Raw genomic sequence first — 20,491 nt, forward strand, 5'->3', positions numbered from 1 at the left:
TGTTGATATTTGAGGAGACAGGAGAGGATTGTTAGCTAACCTAGTTTTGTGGAAGCACCTCAGAGACTTGGGATGTTTAGCCGTCCGTCATGGCTTCCCACATTCCGGGCTATTTTCCGCTAACGTGACATCATTTTACCATAAAAACATCAACATTGGAGCTGTTTATTCTCTATATCATCATTTACAGACTATATTTACAAAAATTCAATAGATTTGGTTAGTCATCTATGTGAACAAAGAAATTAACAGCTCACCATGAGAACCGTACTTGTTACCTTAACTGTCAAGTTGTTCGACAATATGTATGGCTAAGTAGTATTGAAACCGAATGAATTTTTCTACAGATGACCCGATGGTAAAGGAAAAGAATAGTTTCGATTATACTTATTCTTCGATATAATACTTAGTGGGAAAAAGCTTTGTTGTTGTTGTTGTTCGATATAATGATGTCACATTTAGTGGGAATGAGGAAAATTCTTGACGCAAGTATTGTCGAAACATAAGTGGAGAAAGAAGATAGCACAAAATACACATATATCTCTCACTATGCAACGGCATAAGAACATTGCAAAGAGGCTGATGCAAGGAATCAAAATAATAACTGCAACTTCGTATCATTAGTTCATGGTGTGGCATAAAAGTTCAATTGCGTGCCATGTAGCTTCACACTCAATTTCAAATCCACTGTTGGGAAGAGTTTGATGATTTCACCTCGAAGGTTCTTCCTGCATCCTCGAAACATCGCCTTCGTATTACACTTGAAATGCTGCACCACTTGAAGAAAGGCTGAAACATAATATCATTCAGATGAGCCGTCAAGATTACAGACACGTTACGATACTTCTCATGTTAAAAAAGAGATGCAACTGTACCATGTTACGCTATTCCTAGTGTTATCGGAACTGTTCATGTTACTGTGTCTCTCTAAGAAATAACATGATCTGATAATATCTTTCGCGAGAACAAAATATACGAGCACCTAATAGCTATCGAACCAAATGACAACACAATCAACAAAATTAGAACCAAATAATTCCTTCGGCTTTATCTCAAATAACAACCAACCAATCTACAACATTTTGGGAATCAACCCAACACATGGATACCACAGAACATAGCACGTTGTAGATTTTGTTTCCACAATTCAGTTTGAACAAGGATGTTTAAAACAGATTTCAAATGCTGCTATCTAGACGCTAGAGTACTCAAACTTCATCCTAAACTTTATCCAGTAATAGTTTTATATGCCATGTTGTGGTTTCCACAATATTTCCCAAATCGAAAACTGAGAGACCGAAAGTATGTACAACGGTTTGAAGTTGATATTATAACATTGTATTGAAGGTCACGTTACAAAACGTATGGGAAAGTGAAATATGAATTTGGGAAAAATGTATACAAAACAGAAAGCATTCTGAACGGAACTTGGATTCTTTGACGATTCCATTTTACTTAAAAGTAAAAAAACCAACAAAAAGCAAGCTTGCAATGTTTCAAAGATTATTTTTGCAATTAGGTCAGAAGGTTAAACCTAAACTTCATAATCAATACCATATTGTGCAGAAAAATTTAAACATCTCAAGCAGCAATCCCGAAAACAAGCTTTTTAGTACAGAGATGAGAGGACAAAAATCCGTTAACTAAGAAAAATCTATGAAATCAATCTTTCTGGTGAAGTTTCTTACTTTAAGGTGAGTGCAATTCACATGGAATGTAAGCACAATGTCTAACTTCCGATACAAACATCAATCTTCATCAGACGCTTCTGAATCTGAATTCGATACTTCATCTTCATGGCATTCATCACCTGTTCCAGTCTCTTCCTCTTCGGATTCTTCCTGCCCACTTTCACTCTCCATACTGTTAAGCAAAATCTCTTCCGGGGATAGCATGTTCACACCTTTACCCCGATAAAGAAGCCCAGTTCTCATGACGTAATAGAACTTCTCTCTCAAACTTGTGAGGGGATGTGGGTTCACTAACTTCCCTCTATGGTACCCTTCCCTGAGTGAAACAGTGGTTGTTTTACACTTCAATGAGAGGTAGAAAATACCCGGATACCTTGTGAAGATTCTCGTAAACTTATGTGGAAGATTCAATTCCTCCCTCAAGCTTCTCAAGTAGTTCCTCTTAGTCTTCTTATGAAGAGTCAAGCTCAAGAACTCATGCAAAACTCCAACTACCCTTTTCTCCATAAGATCACTCTTAGGATCAATATGCCTAGAATCCTCATATGGTGAAATATACGGTAACTTCTGGAACTCCTCCATCCATGCCCTAACCTTCTTCTGCCCACCATAACCCCTTGGAAAATTCATCGGAAATGCCAACAGCGTCTGCCCCCTTTTGAACTGCCTATACTCATCCCCTAAATCACCAACCTCTCTACTCCTCTGCAATTCCGAAACCGCATACTCTTTAGGCCATTGTATGGCCTTCAAGCATCCGACCCCATTCGAGGCCTTAACAATCCGAAAACAATCAGGGTATTTCGGAACCAACACTTTTTCGAAACCATCAGGCAAACCCAGATCCCATTTCAAAGGATACAACGATTGGAGAGGTAAAGTCTTAGACTTTGTCATCATAAGCACTCTACAGAGCCTCTCCACAGTGTCACTCTCATGGGTTTTGTGTATACTTTGTTCTTGTGAATCCAACAACAATGCTGTGTCTGTTAATTTGAAACATGGCAAATTGGCGTAACGGGCATGTGGGAATTCTTGGAAAAGAGTTGGATACCTGCGGAGGAAGCGGAGGACGGGGACGGTGAGGCCGAGGAGCTTCTGCCAGTCGGCGAAGGACTTGGCGGTGAGGAAGCCGGTGGGGGAGCGCTTGATTGCGTCCTTGAGGAGGCAGGCGGCTTTGAGGTCAGTCTCGGTTTCGATGACGTGGTCGATGCTTCGGTTTTTGACCCATTTGAGGCGGACTTTGGTTATGCCCCGCCGTTGGTGGTGGCGGTGGAGGAGGAGGAGTAGGTTGGTGGGTGAGGAGGAGGGGGTTTGGGGTTTTAGGAGAGAGAAGATGAAAGCCTTCATTTTGCTCTGGGTTTTATTTTGGGGCTGAAGTATTGGAATGCCGAGTACAACATGAAATCCAATGTAGACCAATATTTTTTATTTTTTATTTTTTTTGGATTTAGAAGGAGGATTTTCATAACAAAAGATAACGCAGTTACCAGAGTTGTATGAGGGCATTTTTAAGTGACAAATACATTGATTTACAGATAATTCTCACAAAAAAAGTATAAAAGTAAACTCCTAACAGCTATCACAAGCAAGCATAAACACCCCTTACAAATCCACCACAAAGACGACAGATGCAGCATACCTATATCGAGGTACACACAATGTCATCGCGGGCAAGCGAGGCCACATCATTCGCTAGGCGAGACATCATTCGCTAGATGCAATATATACAACATACACTAATTTAAAAACAGAGTCCACCATTAGCTCATCTCCATTGATTGGATCCTCTCTTATGTAGACAAATTGTTGGTTTTTAGGAAGGAAATTGTTATTAGCACTCCAAAAATCTTATTCTACACTCCAAACTTTCTATATTAGAAAAGAAAAATACATTTGTGAGAGTGTAGAATAAGAATTTTGAAGTGCCAATAACATTTCCGAAAACTTTCCTTGTTTATTTGGATTTTACATCCTTTAGACAATAAATATATTAAGTAAATACATACACCGTAATCAAGTCTTTATATTTTGTTAATATTGTTAGTCCAATCTGATATGTAAGGAATCACTTCCAATTTTTTGCCCAGGGGTCACTTCCAAGTTCCAATTAATTTTTCGTCCAATATTTTCATCTGTCAAATTTTATGTCAATTTGCTAATGTGTCATATGGAATGGCGTCAAAAGTTTCTTTTAGCTTAGCTATGAAATATATTACAAAAAGGGTTTGATTTGTGGTATTTTTCTCACTTGGAAGTTGAAAAATTCGTAGTCAACTCACATAAATGATGAGTTTGATACCTAATCATTTTAATTGACTTATTGTGTGACTTAGCCGAAATCTTCTTTAGAGTATTGTCATATAAAACATCTACTCATCTATGGTTTTCTTCTAAAAAAATCATCCAAATCGGATCATATGACCATGATGATTATTTTTAAATAATTACATGCCTCAATGATTTATAATTTATCTAATTTATTGTTAACATTAAATTAAAATATAGACAATTTAACCTTATTTGTCAAGTTATTTTTCTCAAATGATCTGAACTATCTATTCTTGAACTACTTGGGCTAGGCCTAAAAATCGGGTGTGCCCTGCATAACAACACATTTTTGGCCCCAAAAAATACAAAAAAAAAAACAACGCAAAACCAGAGTCGCACTCTCTCTCGCTCTCTCTGTGATAAAAATGGAGGAGAAACAAGTAGAAGTAGGTGAGGAGGAAGTAGCTTGGAGCAGAGAAATCATTCCCAAAGTTCTGAGAATAGTGAGCACAAGACTGCCGCAGAGAGACCTCATCTTTCTCTTGCTAGTTAGCCCATGGCTCAACGCAACTCTCGTCTCCTGCCCTTCCATTTGGCTGGTACTTTTTTTTTCCCTTCTTTTTTCTCGACTTGATCCTTTGTTTTTGCTTAAAAATTGAAAATTTGAGATGGGATTTTTGACTGGTGTATTTTTTTATGTGGTTATGTGTGGGTTTTGATTCTTGTTTCAGCATCTGGATTTTCGAGAGATGAATAATGCTGGGAATCGCCTTGTGGATGCTCTTTCATTGGTTAGAAGTTAGATGTAGCAAATTTGATTGAAATTGTACTTGTTTGATACCAGCATTCGATGATGTAGGGGTAAATGTTAGCAAAAAAACATTGAAATGACGATGTTTTGGCGATCTTAGCGCAAAATAGTGGCTTTTTTGTGCCAAGGTCATGTTTTAAGAAAGAAGAAAGGATGGTTGGTTTGTCCATTGTATATAGAAGTTCAATAAAAAATCGATCTTGAATGATGCAATAATGGTATTTTTGAAATGATTGGGATGTAGTGTTTGCTTCTTGTAGTATTACAAAATGCTTCAAGTGAATGATTGTATTGATAAGGATTCCTGATGCAATATTTCCAGGCAAGATATCGGCATGTGAAGCATATAAACCTTGAATTTGCACAAGACATTGAAGACAAGCATCTTGAACTTGTAAAGAGCAAGGTAACATTCATTCTGGTATGAGCTTGCGGCCAATTTTATATTTCAAAGAACTAAGAAGTTATTGATTTTCTGGTGTGCAAGGAAAGGACGTTGTAATGATAATAACAATAGTAATGCTTGTGAATATTAGAATGTTTATAATTGTAATAATTTTTTTTACTCCATTTTTGCACTAAATTTTAACTAATACAAACACCAGAGAAGGTGCAGTTGGAAGATTGTTGATTTGCCAGCGTCAAGGCATTATAATGGGTTTTAACGAGTCTGTATTGTAGGGCACTGACACTCATATGAGCATTTCTTGCCACACATAAAGCATACCATAAAACAGTTTACCTATGTCCTGTCAGTATTTGTAAGGTATGAGAAGCATGACAGGGTTAGGACTAATCAAGCTTGTGATTAAGTCTAAATTTTGGGTTAAGCTTCAAGACTTTATATTTTCGACTTGTAGAATCAACTAAGCTTCTGTTCTTATCTTCTAAGTTATTTGTGGTTTCTTGAGTTGGGGGATCTTACAGCACAAGACATGTTTTTGTAGCATGATATTGCAATGGAAAGGAAACCAGTTACTCTACTAGACCTAGCTTTTCATAACTTCTATCCCTTGCACAGCAGATCACCTGTTATTATAATTCTCATGTTCCCCTCAAAACTTGGAATCTGGATGAGCTGGCTAAATGTAGTCTTTATAATACTTGTGTCGAAGAACAATGAGTACTTGATGAAGTATACAATATTGTTCATAGACAAATGCTTTTTGATACCTCTGATTGTGTAAAAGAAAATTACGCATTTTTACAGTGTCAAGATTCTCTTCAAGATCTGGAGGTTATGAATCTTAATGGCTGCCAGAAGATATCTGATAAGGGAATTGAAGCTATAACCAGTGCTTGCCCCAGTTTGAAGGAATTTTTGAGCTATTGGAATGTGAGGTATTAAAGTTTGATTTGTCTTTCAAATCTTATTTCTAGTTGAAACTTTGTTTGCTTTCATTGAATTTGGGAACATGCATTGAAATTCAGGGTAACAGATATAGGTTTAGCGCACCTGGTGAAGAACTGCAAACATATAGTTGATCTGAACGTAAGTGGCTGTAAGGTACTTGTCACTTGGTCCCATCCTATTTCAGTGCCTTATGAGTTGCAAAAGTATACACTTTGAAACATATATGCATAATCTGTATGGTTTCTATTCAACCTTATCTTTGCAAAAGATTGGTTTTATTGTCCTGAAGTAGGTTATGGTATGCTTCAGATGTATCCCTTATTTAAGTCGGTACCGTAGGTGACTGTTATACGTTATATTGGCTAGTCAACCTTTAAGTTTTAATATTTATTTGTGAAGAATTTATTTCAATTGTTTATTTTGATGTGGAAATCACAGAACCTTTCAGACAAAAGCTTGCAATTAATTGCTCAGAATTATCCAGAATTACAGTTGTTGAACCTGACAAGGTAGGAAACACTGATCTTAATCACATCATCTGGCGAAAAGTTAATTTTGTAAGATTAATTTTTTTTATCTGCTTATGTGTCACACCGACCACACTTAGTGGGATAAGGCTTTGTTGTTGTTGTTGTATGTGTCACAACAGGAAATCACACCAATGATTTTTCGATTGTGTGGTTTCCAGTTTATGACCTAGCTGAAAATGGAATTGCTTAGCTATGACCTGACATTCTAAATTCTTCCTCTAAATACACTTTACCTTCTACACAAACCAGTGGTGAAACTGATTATCCTATGAAAAAACCGCAACCTCCCTTCCATGCTTACATATTATAACTTTTTATTCACAGGTGTGTCAAGTTAACAGATTCTGGCCTGCAGCAGATATTGCACGGTTGTCCTAGTCTCCATAGTCTAAATTTGTACGCCCTGTCAAGGTATTTGATAGTCTCTGTTTGTAAATTTGAGCTAGTTCTTCTTCTTGTATTTTGATTGGCTGTATTCTGTTTGCTTAGCTTCACTGATGAAGCTTACAAGAAAATATCACTTCTTTCCCATCTTAAATTCTTGGATTTATGTGGCGCCCAGGTAAGATTAACTAGATTTAGTTTTGCTGACATAATTCTTTTGGAACACTTTACCAAAATGATGGTAAATAATCATGGAGTCACATTTCAGAATCTGTCAGATGAAGGGGTGGGTTGTATAGCTAGATGCAAGGGCCTTCTTTCTCTCAATTTGACATGGTAAGTTGGTAACTGAAGCACTCAAATAAACATGTATATGAAACAAAGGAGATGCATTTCAGTTTCAAAACCAATCTCCGCTTTCTAATAGGTGTGTACGGGTCACTGACGTGGGGGTCATAGCCGTTGCGCAGGCTTGCACATTTCTTGAATTTCTCAGGTAATCCGTAATCTTGATAAGAATTTTTAAAGAATGTAAGGCTCAACTCTGGTCTCTGCATTCTTGACTTGAGAAATTTCAAACTCTGGTCACTTATTCAGTTACAGTATATTTGAATGTCTTTGACAGCTGGGATGGAATCACAAGGTTGAAAATCCTTTGACCGGTCTGCAAAAGCAGTCACTAATGTTGCTTATCTTCTTTATTTCTTTATTTAAAACCCATTTAGAGACCTAGAAGACATTAGATTGAGCTACAAAATTGCTTTGTGTAACTGATTAAATCTAATTTTAGGGTTTCCCGTGCAGTAAGCCGTATAATTCAATTAAAAAAAATTAAATAAAGTGAAGTTAGGAAATTTCACAGTTATTTTGAAAACCAGAGTAAAATCATAAATGCAGCAGAAACAGAAAAATTGACATTGTTGGATACTTTTATTTTTAAGTAAACCTACACGGTTCCCATGCTGTTGAATGAAACCTGCAGACATTTCAGTGATCTTACTGACTTATGAATGAAACAATGCAGCTTGTTTGGGATAGTTGGGGTGACCGATAAATGCTTGGAGGCCCTTTCACTGACCTGCTCAAACACACTCACAACTCTTGATGTTAATGGATGTATTGGAATTAAGGTTAGTTTGTATTTGGTAGAACTTTTAGTTACTAAAACTTTGACCAATTTTTTTAATTGTAATAATATTCTTGTAGAAACGGAGCCGTGATGAATTGCTTCAGATGTTTCCAAAGTTACGATGCTTCAAAGTGCACAGCTAATGCTCTGAAAACTTGCAGATGAACAGGTTCGGTTTTCTTCCATTAAGTGGCTTTAGTAGATAAGAAATGGCAATCTGTCCATTAAAGAAAGGAATTTTGGTTCTTGAAGCTCCGTTACTTCATACAAACTTTAAAAAGACAGGAATGATAATCGGGTTTCCGATAGCTGTTATCTTTCTTTCATATTCCAATCTTTATATGCTAGTGACTCTTCCTAGATTGTGAGTTTGAGGTTAAGGATTGGCAAATAAGGAAGTCCGTTCACCAATGTTTCGGGGCAGTCCTCATCAGTACAAGTTTTAGTGAAATGCTTATGTGCACTGACTTGTATTACATTAGTCGTGTTGGTTTGAACGAATATGTTGGCATTTGTCTTTATGATTAAGTTATAACCATTTAAACATCTTTATCCATTGCCTTTTGTATGTTTTTCAGGATTAGTCTCCGGGCTCATTGATAATAAATCGAAGGAGATGCGAGGGTGGGTGCAGTGCAGACTTGCGGTATTTCATGCAGCTCGACTACTGTCATCTTCAGTGTATCTTAACTTAGGAATGTTACGGGTCTGCGTCACACTAATTGAGCTGTGGTTGGAATGGTGCAATGTGTATCACATTATAATTCATGTTAAGATTGTTTATCTGGGTGACAGAAACCAAATGAAGTTTGATTGCGGCGTTATGTTTGTAGTTAACGAGTTTCCGAGCAGCATCTTTTTTTTCATTAAAGTCCCCCCAGATATTTTGTTAGGTTCGTAGCCAAGGCAAGGCAGTCACTTTACACAGATAAAAGTACATTTTTTAGCTGAGACATGGTCATTGTTTCTCTCATCTTTTCATGTCTTTCCATCCCCCGTCTTTTTTTTATTTATTCTCCCTTAGACGAATACAATTTTAAATTTTCACGGTGTTTTAAAATATTCAAACTTATATGCAAGAGAGTTGTAACAGAGTTTGATCGTGGCCGGCCTGCATCGTTGTCGGCCGGAGGTTTCGCTTATTGCAGGCACGGCATTGATTTCAATTCTAGGGTTGTGCCGGCATCATATACTCTTAATCTCGTCTCGAGTTGTGCCTTTCCTCAATCGTGAGAAACAATTTGGAGTAGGAGACCATTACAACGGTACGTCGGTGGCCAGAAAGTCTATCCTTAGAAAGATTCTTTAGGCCCGTGGGACATTCCATGTACTCGAGAAAGTGTCAATTTTACGTGTTTAAATATCATCACTCTCAACTTCATGTTGCTTTATCTATCAATTTTTGGAGAAATTTTTATATGCTCGAAAAACAAAATGATACACCATGTCATAAAAATAAATGGAGGAAAGTTATTTTTCAAGTGTCCCCGAGTCCCTCCAGTTGTCTAATATAAGAGTAAATTGTAGCAATAGTCTCTTAACTCAATTGGAGCAATAGTCCATCAACTAAAAATCCATTACCATTGGTCTCTCAATGCATAAAAACGTGCAACTATGATCCATCAACTAAAAATCAAAAACCATTGGTCCTTCAATTTTAATTCAATCGGTGAAATGATCCCTCAACTTTAACCCAATTGGAGCAATGATCTCTCAATTTTAACCCAATAGTAGCAATGTTCATTCCAACATAACTCATTTTGACAAAATTTTAACGAAGTTGACGAGAATGACCATAGCTACATGTTTTGATGAATTGAGGAACCCCAATTGTAGGAATGATTTTTTCAACATAACTTATTTTGACAAAATTTTAACAAAGTTGATGAAAAGAACCGTAACTACACATTTTCACGAGTTGAGGCACCAATAGTAATGGATTTTTAGTTAAGGACCATTGCTCCAATTTGATTAAAATTGAAAGACCATTGCTACAATTCACTCATAATATAATAACTTGATGTACCACCTCGTGTTCCAAACACATCGAAAGATCTCTCTAACTTTTGAGCCCATATCCGAGCCAGCAGTCACGCCCATTCTTTTAGAACAAAATTCAAGTCCGGATGAACATTCATATTCCCTCCGAGGATGCCAGAAGTGATAAAACAAAATTGAAAAACCAATCAACAACGCGGGCATTTCGATTGATCGATTGATCGATTGATCGATTTGTCGAAAGAATGGCACAAATTCTAAGCCAGCATTAAGGTCGATTAACGATTAGTTTGTATTTTTCTTCCTCATTTCGGACTGCAACTGTCACTGTTTTGCAGAACTCCTTTTATCTCAAAGTAGTACCGAGAAGAAACGAAAAAAGAACGAGTAACCCTCACACATGTATAAAACCATTTATGCTGAAATGGAAAACCAAATGCACTTAAGTTGCAAACAAGATGAGCTACTTCAATAGAAAGACGGAACCCGAAACGGAAAAAAACATCAAAATCTTATTCCTCATCCTGTGTTTCCTTACCAAAAATTAAAATGGAAGAAAAAGGGGGAAGGGCGATGCGAACAGATCGACAGGAGCACGGGAGAACCCAAGGTATAAAAGAGAAAAGAAGCAAGCAACTGCAGGCCTACTAACCACAAGCCTATCTGAGACTAGAGACAGGACTAAGACCAGATATAATGAAGAGGTGAGCATGTACGAAACTATAGGCAAAAACAAGATCAGCAATTGAGCAGGGATCATAATAGCTTTTCTATAAAGACAAAGGTGGCATAATACAAAGCAGATCATAGCAAGGATCCCGCAAGGAGATACCTGGAAAGAACTGTGGGGCATGATCTAGCATTCTTACAATAACTAAACTCAATCCAACAGCTTCTTTCAGCCTTTTTCATGGATGTCTCCGGAGCTCTCTCCTACAAGCATCGAGGTTGCAATCAACACAAAAACCACATATGTTGAGACATACAACACACACACACACGCAACAAAGGCATTTTATGCATTCATTATTTATAAGAACACAAGAAACGACAATGTTTGATATTTCAAATTGAGAGGTTTTCTTGAAGTAGAAAGCGTTACTCTTAGCCCTGAACCAACTAAGCGGATGTCACACCATCAACCTTAGTGATACAATCATATTTAATCACACTGGATGTACTTCATGAGTGTACCTGACCTTCCTCCCCCTAATGCCAAAATCTTCCTAAATTGATCTCTGAGAAAATGACTAGAAAATGAAAACAAAAAAGAAAGAAACAAAAACAAATGAAGCCCAACAAATAAGAATATAAAACAACAAAGATTTGAAAAACTACCTGAATGTGTCAACGTCTAACTCTAGGCTTGCAGCGAAACTCGGCTAAAAGTGCAATATGATCTGATGACCACTCTGGAGAAGGAAGGGCTGTGTCTTTCCTTAAGCTTTCCTCATCCAAGAGTTCCAACAAGGACTCCACCGTTAAGGAGTCAGCTGCAACCACATGTTAACTTTATGAATAATGGTCTATCACAGTGAGGCATCAAAATGAACAGATCAAACAAATTTGTAATCCATAAACTTACCGGTGTAGAATATGTAATCTAGGGTACCAATGAAATCTCTAGTACAATTTGTAAATAACGGCTCATTTGTGGTGGGATCCATTCTCCTTCTCAGCTGCTCCATCCCAAGACCAACTCCCAATCTTGCAAATGATGAATATGCACTAACCTGAGAGTTGCAATAGTAATTCAGATCAACACAAGCCCTATAACCCAAAAACATGCACATTCCACATTCCCAACAATAACAACAAAAAGATGATCAAGAAGGGAGTACAATAGAAAGCATGTATTACCAGTGGTAGCTGATGTATCAGCTTACTGAGAGGGCGCAGTATATTAAGAGGATCCACTTGTAAATCTGTATGCAATGGATCTACCTTTCCCATAGCCAGAAGTGTATGAGGAGCGCTGTAACAAAGTTCAGCAGTACCTTAAGCAAGCAACATACCAGTAATAAATTCTCGAATGCAATTAAAAATCATCAGTAACAATCAACAGACCTTCCAGGAACTGAATTAAAATCCCCACACACCAGCATCGGGATATCTGCACTGGCAGCTATTTTCTCTAGTCCTTTTAAAAGAGTATGAACCTGATAAGAAACACAAGAAAACACAATATTAGGAACAGCTTCTATGCCGGTAGGCATAAGGGCATGATTAGTTTAACAAATCTCACTGCACACTTTCGGAATGCCATTTTATAAATGATCAAAACCATACACTACTGTATATGGAAGAACCAAAAATACAAGATACCTGCCAGAGTTTGACATCCTTCAGATCTTGGTGGACATTTACATGCGTATTTGCCTGTATTCCATACCATCAGAAAAACGTGTTACAAGATGCCTTGAAAGATGCCCGTGCATTGAAATTGGGGCAGTTGAAAAGATTACAAATCCCAAAGAGTACAACAAATTCAACTTACAAGACCATTCAAATATTACAAGTACAAAAACACAACATGCATGTCCTACCACACAAAGAAGTTGCCGTTTCCCAGGATTATCAGCTCCCTGATTGCTGAATTTTGCTTCCAGAACCACAATGAGCGCAACATTATCCTACACACACATTGAGATCCAGGCATGAGCTTCCTAGATCAAGATCAATTTAAAAAGATCAGGTTCAGCAAAAAAATCCATAAATATCAAGCCCACCTTAACTAATCGATTTAAAGCACTTTTCTTCTGATTACTTGGAATCATTGCATCAGTCAAAGACTGAGCAGCCTTATTAAATTCAACCTGCATAAACACAAATTGCTTCATACTAAGAACGAAATAAAACATATATATATGAACTGTTATATCTCGCACTCCCAACCTCATATTTTTTGACATGGGAAAATCTATCTCTACGGAAAAATGTTGCACAACCATCAATTGTTTGTGTGTTTCCATTGTAAACCTGAAGCCAAAGAATGCAAATTAAAGGCCAAAAGAATTTCAAAAGCCATGCACATAAGTCAGATGAAGTTTATTCAAGCTATAATATGTATAAAGGATGAGCTAAGAGACCTCATTTGTTTTTCTCTTGTATAGTGCTTGATAACCATGTTTGTCCAGCTCGGGGGCAAAAAATTCCTCGAAATGATCACTTTGAACCTGAGAGGGACAATGATCAGTTCGAACATCACAAAATGCATAGTTCTTTCATAACTTACACTGAAATGGATGAGCTCTTTATGACATGTAGCATTCACTAATTCCACATATCTAGTTGAATAATACCCTAATCTTCATGAATCCAAGAAAATTGGCTTGAAGATATCAAGACATTTGAGTAATGCTCTAATTATCAATATCAAAATTATTAAAAAGGAAGTTAATGAAATGAACTGATCAAGCATGAATGTGTACCTCCTGAAGACAAACAATATCTGCGCGATAGCCAACAATTTCCCGCAGCAAATTTTGCCTGCGGTAGGGCCACGAAAGTGCCCATGAAGGGCAGTAACTGTATGATTCACTGGTGGCATACACATCAGACAAAATGTTGTATGAAAGCACAGTAAAAGTTCCAGAAGATGAAATACGGCCATCTGAATCTAAATGCCCCATGACGTCAACTCCATTGACAGGAACTAGACGCCGTGGACTGGGAGAGGGTGCTGGAATGACACGGGAAGTTAATATGGTATTGACATGTCCCACAGGTACTTTTGATTCAGCATCAACTACAACGCATTCAAACTTAAGAACATGCCCAATATCATCAGCCGTTGGTGTATACGTTTTAGAGCGGCCCACTTCAAACCATGTTTCACCACCACTCCTTTGTGTAACAGCTGCAGGATATAAAGGTGCTGAACCATTCGTCAAACTCATGCTTGACACGGAACCAGATAAGCTAGTGTTAAGGACTCCAGATCCAGAGCTATTGAAGCGTCCAAACACCTCTTCTTCCTCATTTCCATTTTCATTTACAGCAGTAGCAGCACGGTCATGCAAAACACGGTGATGCTGCCATGCATCTGAGAAGCACTTAGGTGAACAATGGTAACTTTTGGCAACAGGTATTTTGGCCTTAACGCAACCTAGACACTGCAATGTGGCTTGCTCAGATGGATGTACACTACAGATAGCAACTTTTTTATCACTTTGTACACGATACCTGCAACCAAGATCAAGAATGGGGCAACATAAATCACTGAAACCGTCATTAAACCAAAAAATAAAAGATTTAATCCATATTAAAGATGTTTATTTTAAAGAAAGATTTATCAATATTTAATCAATCTGAAGCCTCAACATCAATCAGCTTGCTCAATTTACTAGTTCCCTAGCTTACCTCACTCTACATATGGAAACAATGTTGAAGATCAATTATGTATTTAAGAAGGATAAAAATTTGTCAACTGATTCATGTTGGAACCTAAGCATCCTCTAACCAAATTCGATGCGCTAAAGTGACATAGACATGTAAAATCCAACAGTAAATACTAATTCTCATCAATTTTTGTATAAGAAAGAACGGACGTCATGCCAAGATCTTGTCAATATGTGCAATATCAGGTGCCTGGTAAACAGGTAAATATGCTGACCCAAATCAACTATCATCATCATATGTGCTATCAGGTGCAAAGTAAGCACCCAATATTTTGTCATTGAATGATCAACTATCATCATCATATGTGCTATCAGGTGCAAAGTAAGCACCCAATATTTTGTCATTGAATGATAGAATCTCATCACGTTAATTGCATAACACAAAGCTTAAAGGAGTACGTGACATTATTTCACCCCACATGACCGGAAAAATAAAATTTAGTGCGTCCTCTGACACGACTAACTGCCGACACTAAAATATAAGCTTTGAAAATATCCTCTAGTTGGTTTATAACACAACAGCCCAACTGATGAATAAGAATTTAGGTCAACTGCACATCAAACGGAGAGCGAAACAAGGGTTCCTTCGTAAAATAATCTATCGTATTGGCCCACTGGAAAATATCCCCTTTTTATAACAAACTTAGAAGATTAACCTGCTTTGGACTTGAAAGGACAAAAATGCGGTCAATATATGAATCAAGATGTGGATTGAGATCTCGAATATCTAAACCGCAATCTCAGCCGACATCTTAACTTGATCTTGATTGTGAATTGGCCCTAACGTCACCTAAAACAGGTTAGTTTTAAATTTTATTTTTTAAAAGGTTAGTTCTCTAATGGGACCAATGCAAACTGGCTATCATTGAAAAAACCCAAAAATAAATATGGAAAGATAATTAAAAGTTAGTCAAAATTCAGTCAGGTTTTCTCTCTTTCTTTTTATTTTTTAATTTTTTTTTATAGAATAAAAGAATGGGAAAAAGAAATTGCAAATTCTGGACGTAGGTGCAAACGTAAGCGTTATACCGGTGGAGGATAGTATCTATAAGTGGAGTTATAAGCCGCAGCCTGCCTACTAGTTTTCACCACAAGCTCAGAAGCAGAATAAATGCTTTAATATATTTTTAATACATACAATTGGGCACTCCGAACACACATGTATTAACACACAAAAAGAGTAGTAATGCAAACTGGATTTCCAAACCAGTATCAACAATTTGACGTTTATCAGTGCTACAGTTGTTGCAGCATTCATAACTCTCCTAATAATTCTTACTATAACAAACTATTCTAGACTTGTAAACTCTAACTCGTAACCCAATTTGGCCCGGTTGTAATTTACCAAATGAGCTTTGAGTCAGGGACAAATCATTTACCTTTTATTTAAAGTAAATAATGCTATTGAGATCATCAAATTTTTCCAATTCAATTACACAATTGAAGGCAATTAGTACGGTAAAGCATCATCAGAGAAAAATCTACACAGAATTCAAATCCAAGAACAGAATTAAACAGTGATGAATGTAGAACTACAAATATACAAACTTACCAAATGATGTTATGGAAAAAAAAAAACACACCAAAAGATACAATACATGAACAAATTACACTAAGATTCTACACACCTAGAACCTTTTCCCTATAGACTATAATAAAGCTACAACCTTTGCCAAAACCCGCGTAACAACACTACCAAACAAACCAACCCAGAAGCCCCAAATAAGCTCAAAGCCCCCAAAAAACCCGAAAACCAAATGAAGCATATAAAAAATGATAAACAACAACTGAAATTGATCGGGGAAATTGTCACTTACCACTTGTACCTCAAGAAGTGGCCATCAAGAGGGGCTGACTCCGGCACATCGTCTGTCGTGACATTCTTGTCAGGCCGGCGCAGGAGCACGTATGGCGTGAGCTCGCAGCCTACAATGGGAATATCCGAAGGGAGGTGCACGCGTAGCACGCTCAGCATGCTTTGTTTTCGCTTCTCACTCTAGGCAGCAGCAAAAATCTTGACAGCAACGTAACCCTATCCTACCCAATCGAGAGAAAACACACGAGCGATGGAGGCGGATACCAGGCGGATCCGCCATTTACTTGACCTGAATCCCCGCCAGCCTTGACGGAGCCGAGAACCCCAAAACCCTAAAAGAAAAAAATCAGTCCCTGAAATCGAACGCCACAGATCGAGAGCTTTGGCTTGGGAAATTGTGGGGTTTCGGAGAGGGCGGAGAGGGAAAGAAAGGGTCTTCTTTTTCCTCAAGAAGTGATTTAAGTGGATCGATTGGCGGAGAGGGATCGAAGATTGTAGAGAGATACAGAGGGATAGAGAGAGAAAGTTGGGTTTCTTGAGAGAGAAAGAGGGAGAAGGGAGGAAGGGGATCGATAATTAGGGTTTTACAGAGGAAGTGAAAGTAATCTTGTTTGCCTCCAAGTCCATTTCCTGAATTGAGAGAGACACAGCGAAGAGAGAGAGAGAGAGAGAGAGAGAGAGACGAGGGAGGTGGCTCTGGCTCTCTTCTTTTATACCGTACGAGTCTCTATACGACTTTAGCATTGGTGTTGGTTTCTCTCCCATTTTTGTTTTTGTTTTTGTTTTTTTATTTATTTTTGAGCGTGTGATTGTTTTCGTGGTGTTTTTTGCCCCTTTGCCCTTTTTGGGTTTTGGATTTGGTTTCAAGAAGTTTCCAACTTTTATCTGGCTATAATACTTGGTAGGTTATATGATGAGACCATTAATAGTTAGATATATTAGTTTAATGGTTTAAATAAAGAATATAAGTATCAACTGTTGTGTTTTGTGGTTTACAAAATATAATTTAATTAGATGGTATCTCTATTATTGAAATAAGAATTTGTGTTTTATTCATTGTTCTAAAAATTTCCGCTTAGCGCCGTCTAGGCCCCACTTAGGCTTTAGGTAGCTGGTCACCACCCCAATTAATGTTTAAGCGTTTGAAAATTAAAAAAGAGCGCCTAGACTAGCTAAGGCACTTGCCTAGACCGCTTAGGCCTCCCATACCCTCCTAGGCACCTGCCTAGGCTGCAACTCACTTAGATAGAAAATAAATAACTTTCAATTTGCATTTAATTTTTTTCAATAAATTGTAAGAGATTTGTTGAATACTTAAATGAGCACACACTATATGCTTGTTCCCCATGTTTTCATTATGTTCCAATACTTCATAATACATATGTCATTCTATTTTGTAGTTTATGATAAAATTATATATATTTTAGGTATAAACATACACTTATTTACACGAAATATAATGGATTTACTTAAATCCGCCTAGTTCACCTAGATCCCGCCTATCCGCCTAGGCGCTAAACCGCAGTCCGCCGCCCGACTAGCTCCTAACATATTTTAGAATCTCTATTTATAAATGGATTTATTAGATTAATTTTTAAAGTTGGGAGCAAAATAATTGGAAATTCGGAGAGAGCAATTAGAATTCCTATTCATGATGATTTTAGCATATTTTATATTTGTTTATCTAATTTTGTTCGAATTTTCAACAATTGGCATATTCTTAGGGTAAATTATATTTTAACACTTAATTTTGGGTCACATAACAAACACATACCTTATTTTTTAATTATTGCAAATGTTATACATCAACTTATGAATTCGTTGTAATGTCAGACATCTGTTAATCTATACATTAATTTACCGCTAAATAATGTGTCAATTGTGATCCCACATTTTACTGATGTGATGTCAAATTTAGATCACGTGCACAAATAACCAATTAAAATTATATGAAATTATGAAATGGTATGGCAGGGTAGCAATGGGTTTTGTGATCCAGTGCAGCGGTGCAACGGGTTGGGGAAGCTAACGTTAGGTCTTTTGAATTTAATATAAAGATTGTATTATATTTTCATAATTTTAATTTGTTGTTTGTTCACGTGACATAATCTTGACATAACATCAAAAAAAATATGAGACTCACAGTTGACACATCATCATTTTACGATTAAATTAATGAATTGACTAACGAAGGTTTGACATTATAATAAATTTGTAAGTTAATGTATAACATTGCAATTGCAATGTTCAAAAAATAAGATATAAGTTTGTTACCCAAAATTGAGGATGCAAAACATAATTTACCCTTCTTGATGCCATCTCATTGGTAGTGAATATTTTGCATGGAAGGGTTTGTTCAGTTTACAAAGGTATTAAGCATGAGCACAAACAAGCATATTTTTCTGTCAAAGTTTCTTAGAATATGTGTTATTTTCTTAAAATATTCATCACAACCAACCTTGTTTTGCTCTTGGACTAGCGAGGCATAAGTGAAGGTGTTTTATGTACATGTGCATGCATGAAGACATAAGTGAAAGTGTTTTCCCCATGTATTTTGTTTGAATTTCTGATGTGATTGGCAAGGGAATACATCAATTGCTCGTTTCTTGGCAAGAAACTCTAGTTTTCCTTCATGGATTTTGGAATGAAGGATTTTTCGCAAAGTCTGGCAAGCAGTGGAAAGATGTCTCACGAATTGATAATATATCTCGGATCCTTCTTGTCTTCTCCAGAGATAGGCTTGTAAAGTCTTGGTGGTTTAATGGCTCCGGTGGCAAATATGGTGTCTAAAAGAGCATGGAAATCTTCATCATTTCACAACAACGGTAGGCAAGCTTATCTGCCTTTATCTCTATCTCCCCACTTACTTTCGTGGGTTGAAGTGGCTTGTGACTTATTATCAAGGGCCAAGGTTTTGTGTGCTTCCCTCTTTTCATTCTTCCCAGACCATATTGTGGTTGCTTAACAGATATGTTAGTCTTTCTTATTACTGCAAAAAGCCTCAAGAATTGGTCAAACCAATATTCTTAAGATACATTATGTACTTCGGAGCAATATTTGTTCATGCAAACTTTCACAAGGGCATCTTCATCTTTTTTATCGTAACAATTGAGAGTTAGGTCTAGGAAACAACGTAGCTAACTAATAAGCTAAGCTCTTCTCATGCTTTTGGCAAGTATTGTTGAGTTGGGTTGTGGCAACCTCTCTTCATTCTACAAGACTACAAATACTTACAAAATTTGTTCGCCAGATCTTTCCAAGTTTGGATAGAACTTGGTATTAGTGTAGTATATCATGTATAAACACGATCAGTGAGACTCTTTGACAATTTTCGAATCAGGATATTATGATCGTCGTCTTGAGGTTGTAATGAAGAATCTTATATGCTTCTTTGGGCTATCATTTCGTTTTCGATTGTTCCAGCTACGTCATTACTTTTTGGTGTAATACTTTAGAGAAGCAGTAGCTCAATGGGCTACCTTAACGGTCAGGGACAGTCTAGAGATTTTTGAGTCCCGGGCCGACGCCAAAAAATATGTCATCGCTTTATATAAAAAAATTATTTGTTTTTACACGTAAGACATTGATAAAATTATATTTAGAAAAACACTTCAAACTCAGTAATTTAGAAACATGGAAAAACTAATTTATTTTGTATTGAGAGAAGGAAACCAAAAAATTTCAAGCTTACAAGTAGATAGATTATGAGTTTTGTCTTCCATCTTATTTACTAACCTCGTCAATATAAGACTAAAAAAATAATGATATTTTCAAGTCTTTAAGGATATGTAAAAGTAATGCATGGGCACCAAATTAAACATTTCGATGACACGTCATATGATTTGCAAATTTGGTCTAAAATTTTAGTCTACGCATTACCCGTTGTTGAAGATTAGACATGAATTGGAATGCATGTTTAAAAATAGCAACCCACATAGTTATTAGCTAGTAATTAAAAATAAATTAACAACCAAATAAAAATTCGTAAAAATTGAAAACAATAAACATGCACATAGCATTTCGAACTTAGGACCTCTTGTCCTAATTTTAAATACAAAAATCATTGCTTCTAATCAAACTTCTGATCATTTAACCAAATTTAATAAT

At 36.8% G+C, this 20,491-nt stretch overlaps 3 protein-coding genes across 10 annotated transcripts; 1 reads left to right on the forward strand and 2 right to left on the reverse strand.

Annotated features, from left to right (window-relative positions):
- Positions 1 to 457: 457 nt before the first annotated feature.
- On the reverse strand, positions 458 to 3,088 carry LOC103434393 (protein WHAT'S THIS FACTOR 9, mitochondrial-like). Its single transcript, XM_008372725.4, has 2 exons — positions 1,689 to 3,088; positions 458 to 789 (listed from the first exon to the last, which is right to left on the reverse strand). Exon 1 carries the CDS (start codon positions 3,039 to 3,041, stop codon positions 1,749 to 1,751), a length of 1,293 nt encoding a protein of 430 aa, XP_008370947.2. The 5' UTR covers positions 3,042 to 3,088; the 3' UTR covers positions 458 to 789; positions 1,689 to 1,748.
- Positions 3,089 to 4,225: 1,137 nt separating this feature from the next.
- On the forward strand, positions 4,226 to 9,143 carry LOC103434394 (F-box protein At3g58530-like). Of its 6 annotated transcripts, none has more exons than XM_008372727.4 (13): positions 4,226 to 4,561; positions 4,694 to 4,753; positions 5,096 to 5,179; positions 5,984 to 6,114; positions 6,205 to 6,280; positions 6,566 to 6,636; positions 6,982 to 7,068; positions 7,147 to 7,219; positions 7,310 to 7,377; positions 7,469 to 7,537; positions 8,066 to 8,171; positions 8,248 to 8,339; positions 8,749 to 9,143. In XM_008372727.4, the coding sequence occupies exons 1-12, from the start codon at positions 4,388 to 4,390 to the stop codon at positions 8,311 to 8,313; spliced, it is 1,065 nt and encodes a 354-aa protein (XP_008370949.1). In that variant the 5' UTR covers positions 4,226 to 4,387; the 3' UTR covers positions 8,314 to 8,339; positions 8,749 to 9,143. The 6 variants fall into 6 exon arrangements, with proteins under 6 accessions (XP_008370949.1, XP_017187541.1, XP_017187540.1 ...); XM_017332051.3 differs by having other exon boundaries at positions 4,314 to 4,561; positions 5,096 to 5,194; positions 6,205 to 6,265; XM_017332050.3 differs by having other exon boundaries at positions 4,315 to 4,561; positions 5,096 to 5,194.
- A 1,770-nt stretch (positions 9,144 to 10,913) lies between these two features.
- Positions 10,914 to 17,148, reverse strand: LOC103434395 (carbon catabolite repressor protein 4 homolog 1-like). 3 transcript variants are annotated; one of them, XM_008372730.4, is made up of 12 exons: positions 16,386 to 17,148; positions 13,600 to 14,353; positions 13,258 to 13,344; positions 13,064 to 13,147; positions 12,898 to 12,984; positions 12,715 to 12,801; positions 12,494 to 12,547; positions 12,236 to 12,327; positions 12,029 to 12,143; positions 11,754 to 11,901; positions 11,507 to 11,661; positions 10,914 to 11,101 (listed from the first exon to the last, which is right to left on the reverse strand). In XM_008372730.4, exons 1-11 carry the CDS (start codon positions 16,541 to 16,543, stop codon positions 11,516 to 11,518), a joined length of 1,812 nt encoding a protein of 603 aa, XP_008370952.1. In that variant the 5' UTR covers positions 16,544 to 17,148; the 3' UTR covers positions 10,914 to 11,101; positions 11,507 to 11,515. The 3 variants fall into 3 exon arrangements, with proteins under 3 accessions (XP_008370952.1, XP_008370953.1, XP_008370954.1); XM_008372731.4 differs by having other exon boundaries at positions 10,914 to 11,406; positions 16,386 to 17,147; XM_008372732.4 differs by having other exon boundaries at positions 10,914 to 11,418; positions 16,386 to 17,147.
- Between the last annotated feature and the right edge of the window lie 3,343 nt (positions 17,149 to 20,491).

The sequence above is a fragment of the Malus domestica genome, chromosome 14 (genome assembly GCF_042453785.1).
Source record: "Malus domestica chromosome 14, GDT2T_hap1".
Classification (NCBI taxonomy): domain Eukaryota; kingdom Viridiplantae; phylum Streptophyta; class Magnoliopsida; order Rosales; family Rosaceae; genus Malus; species Malus domestica.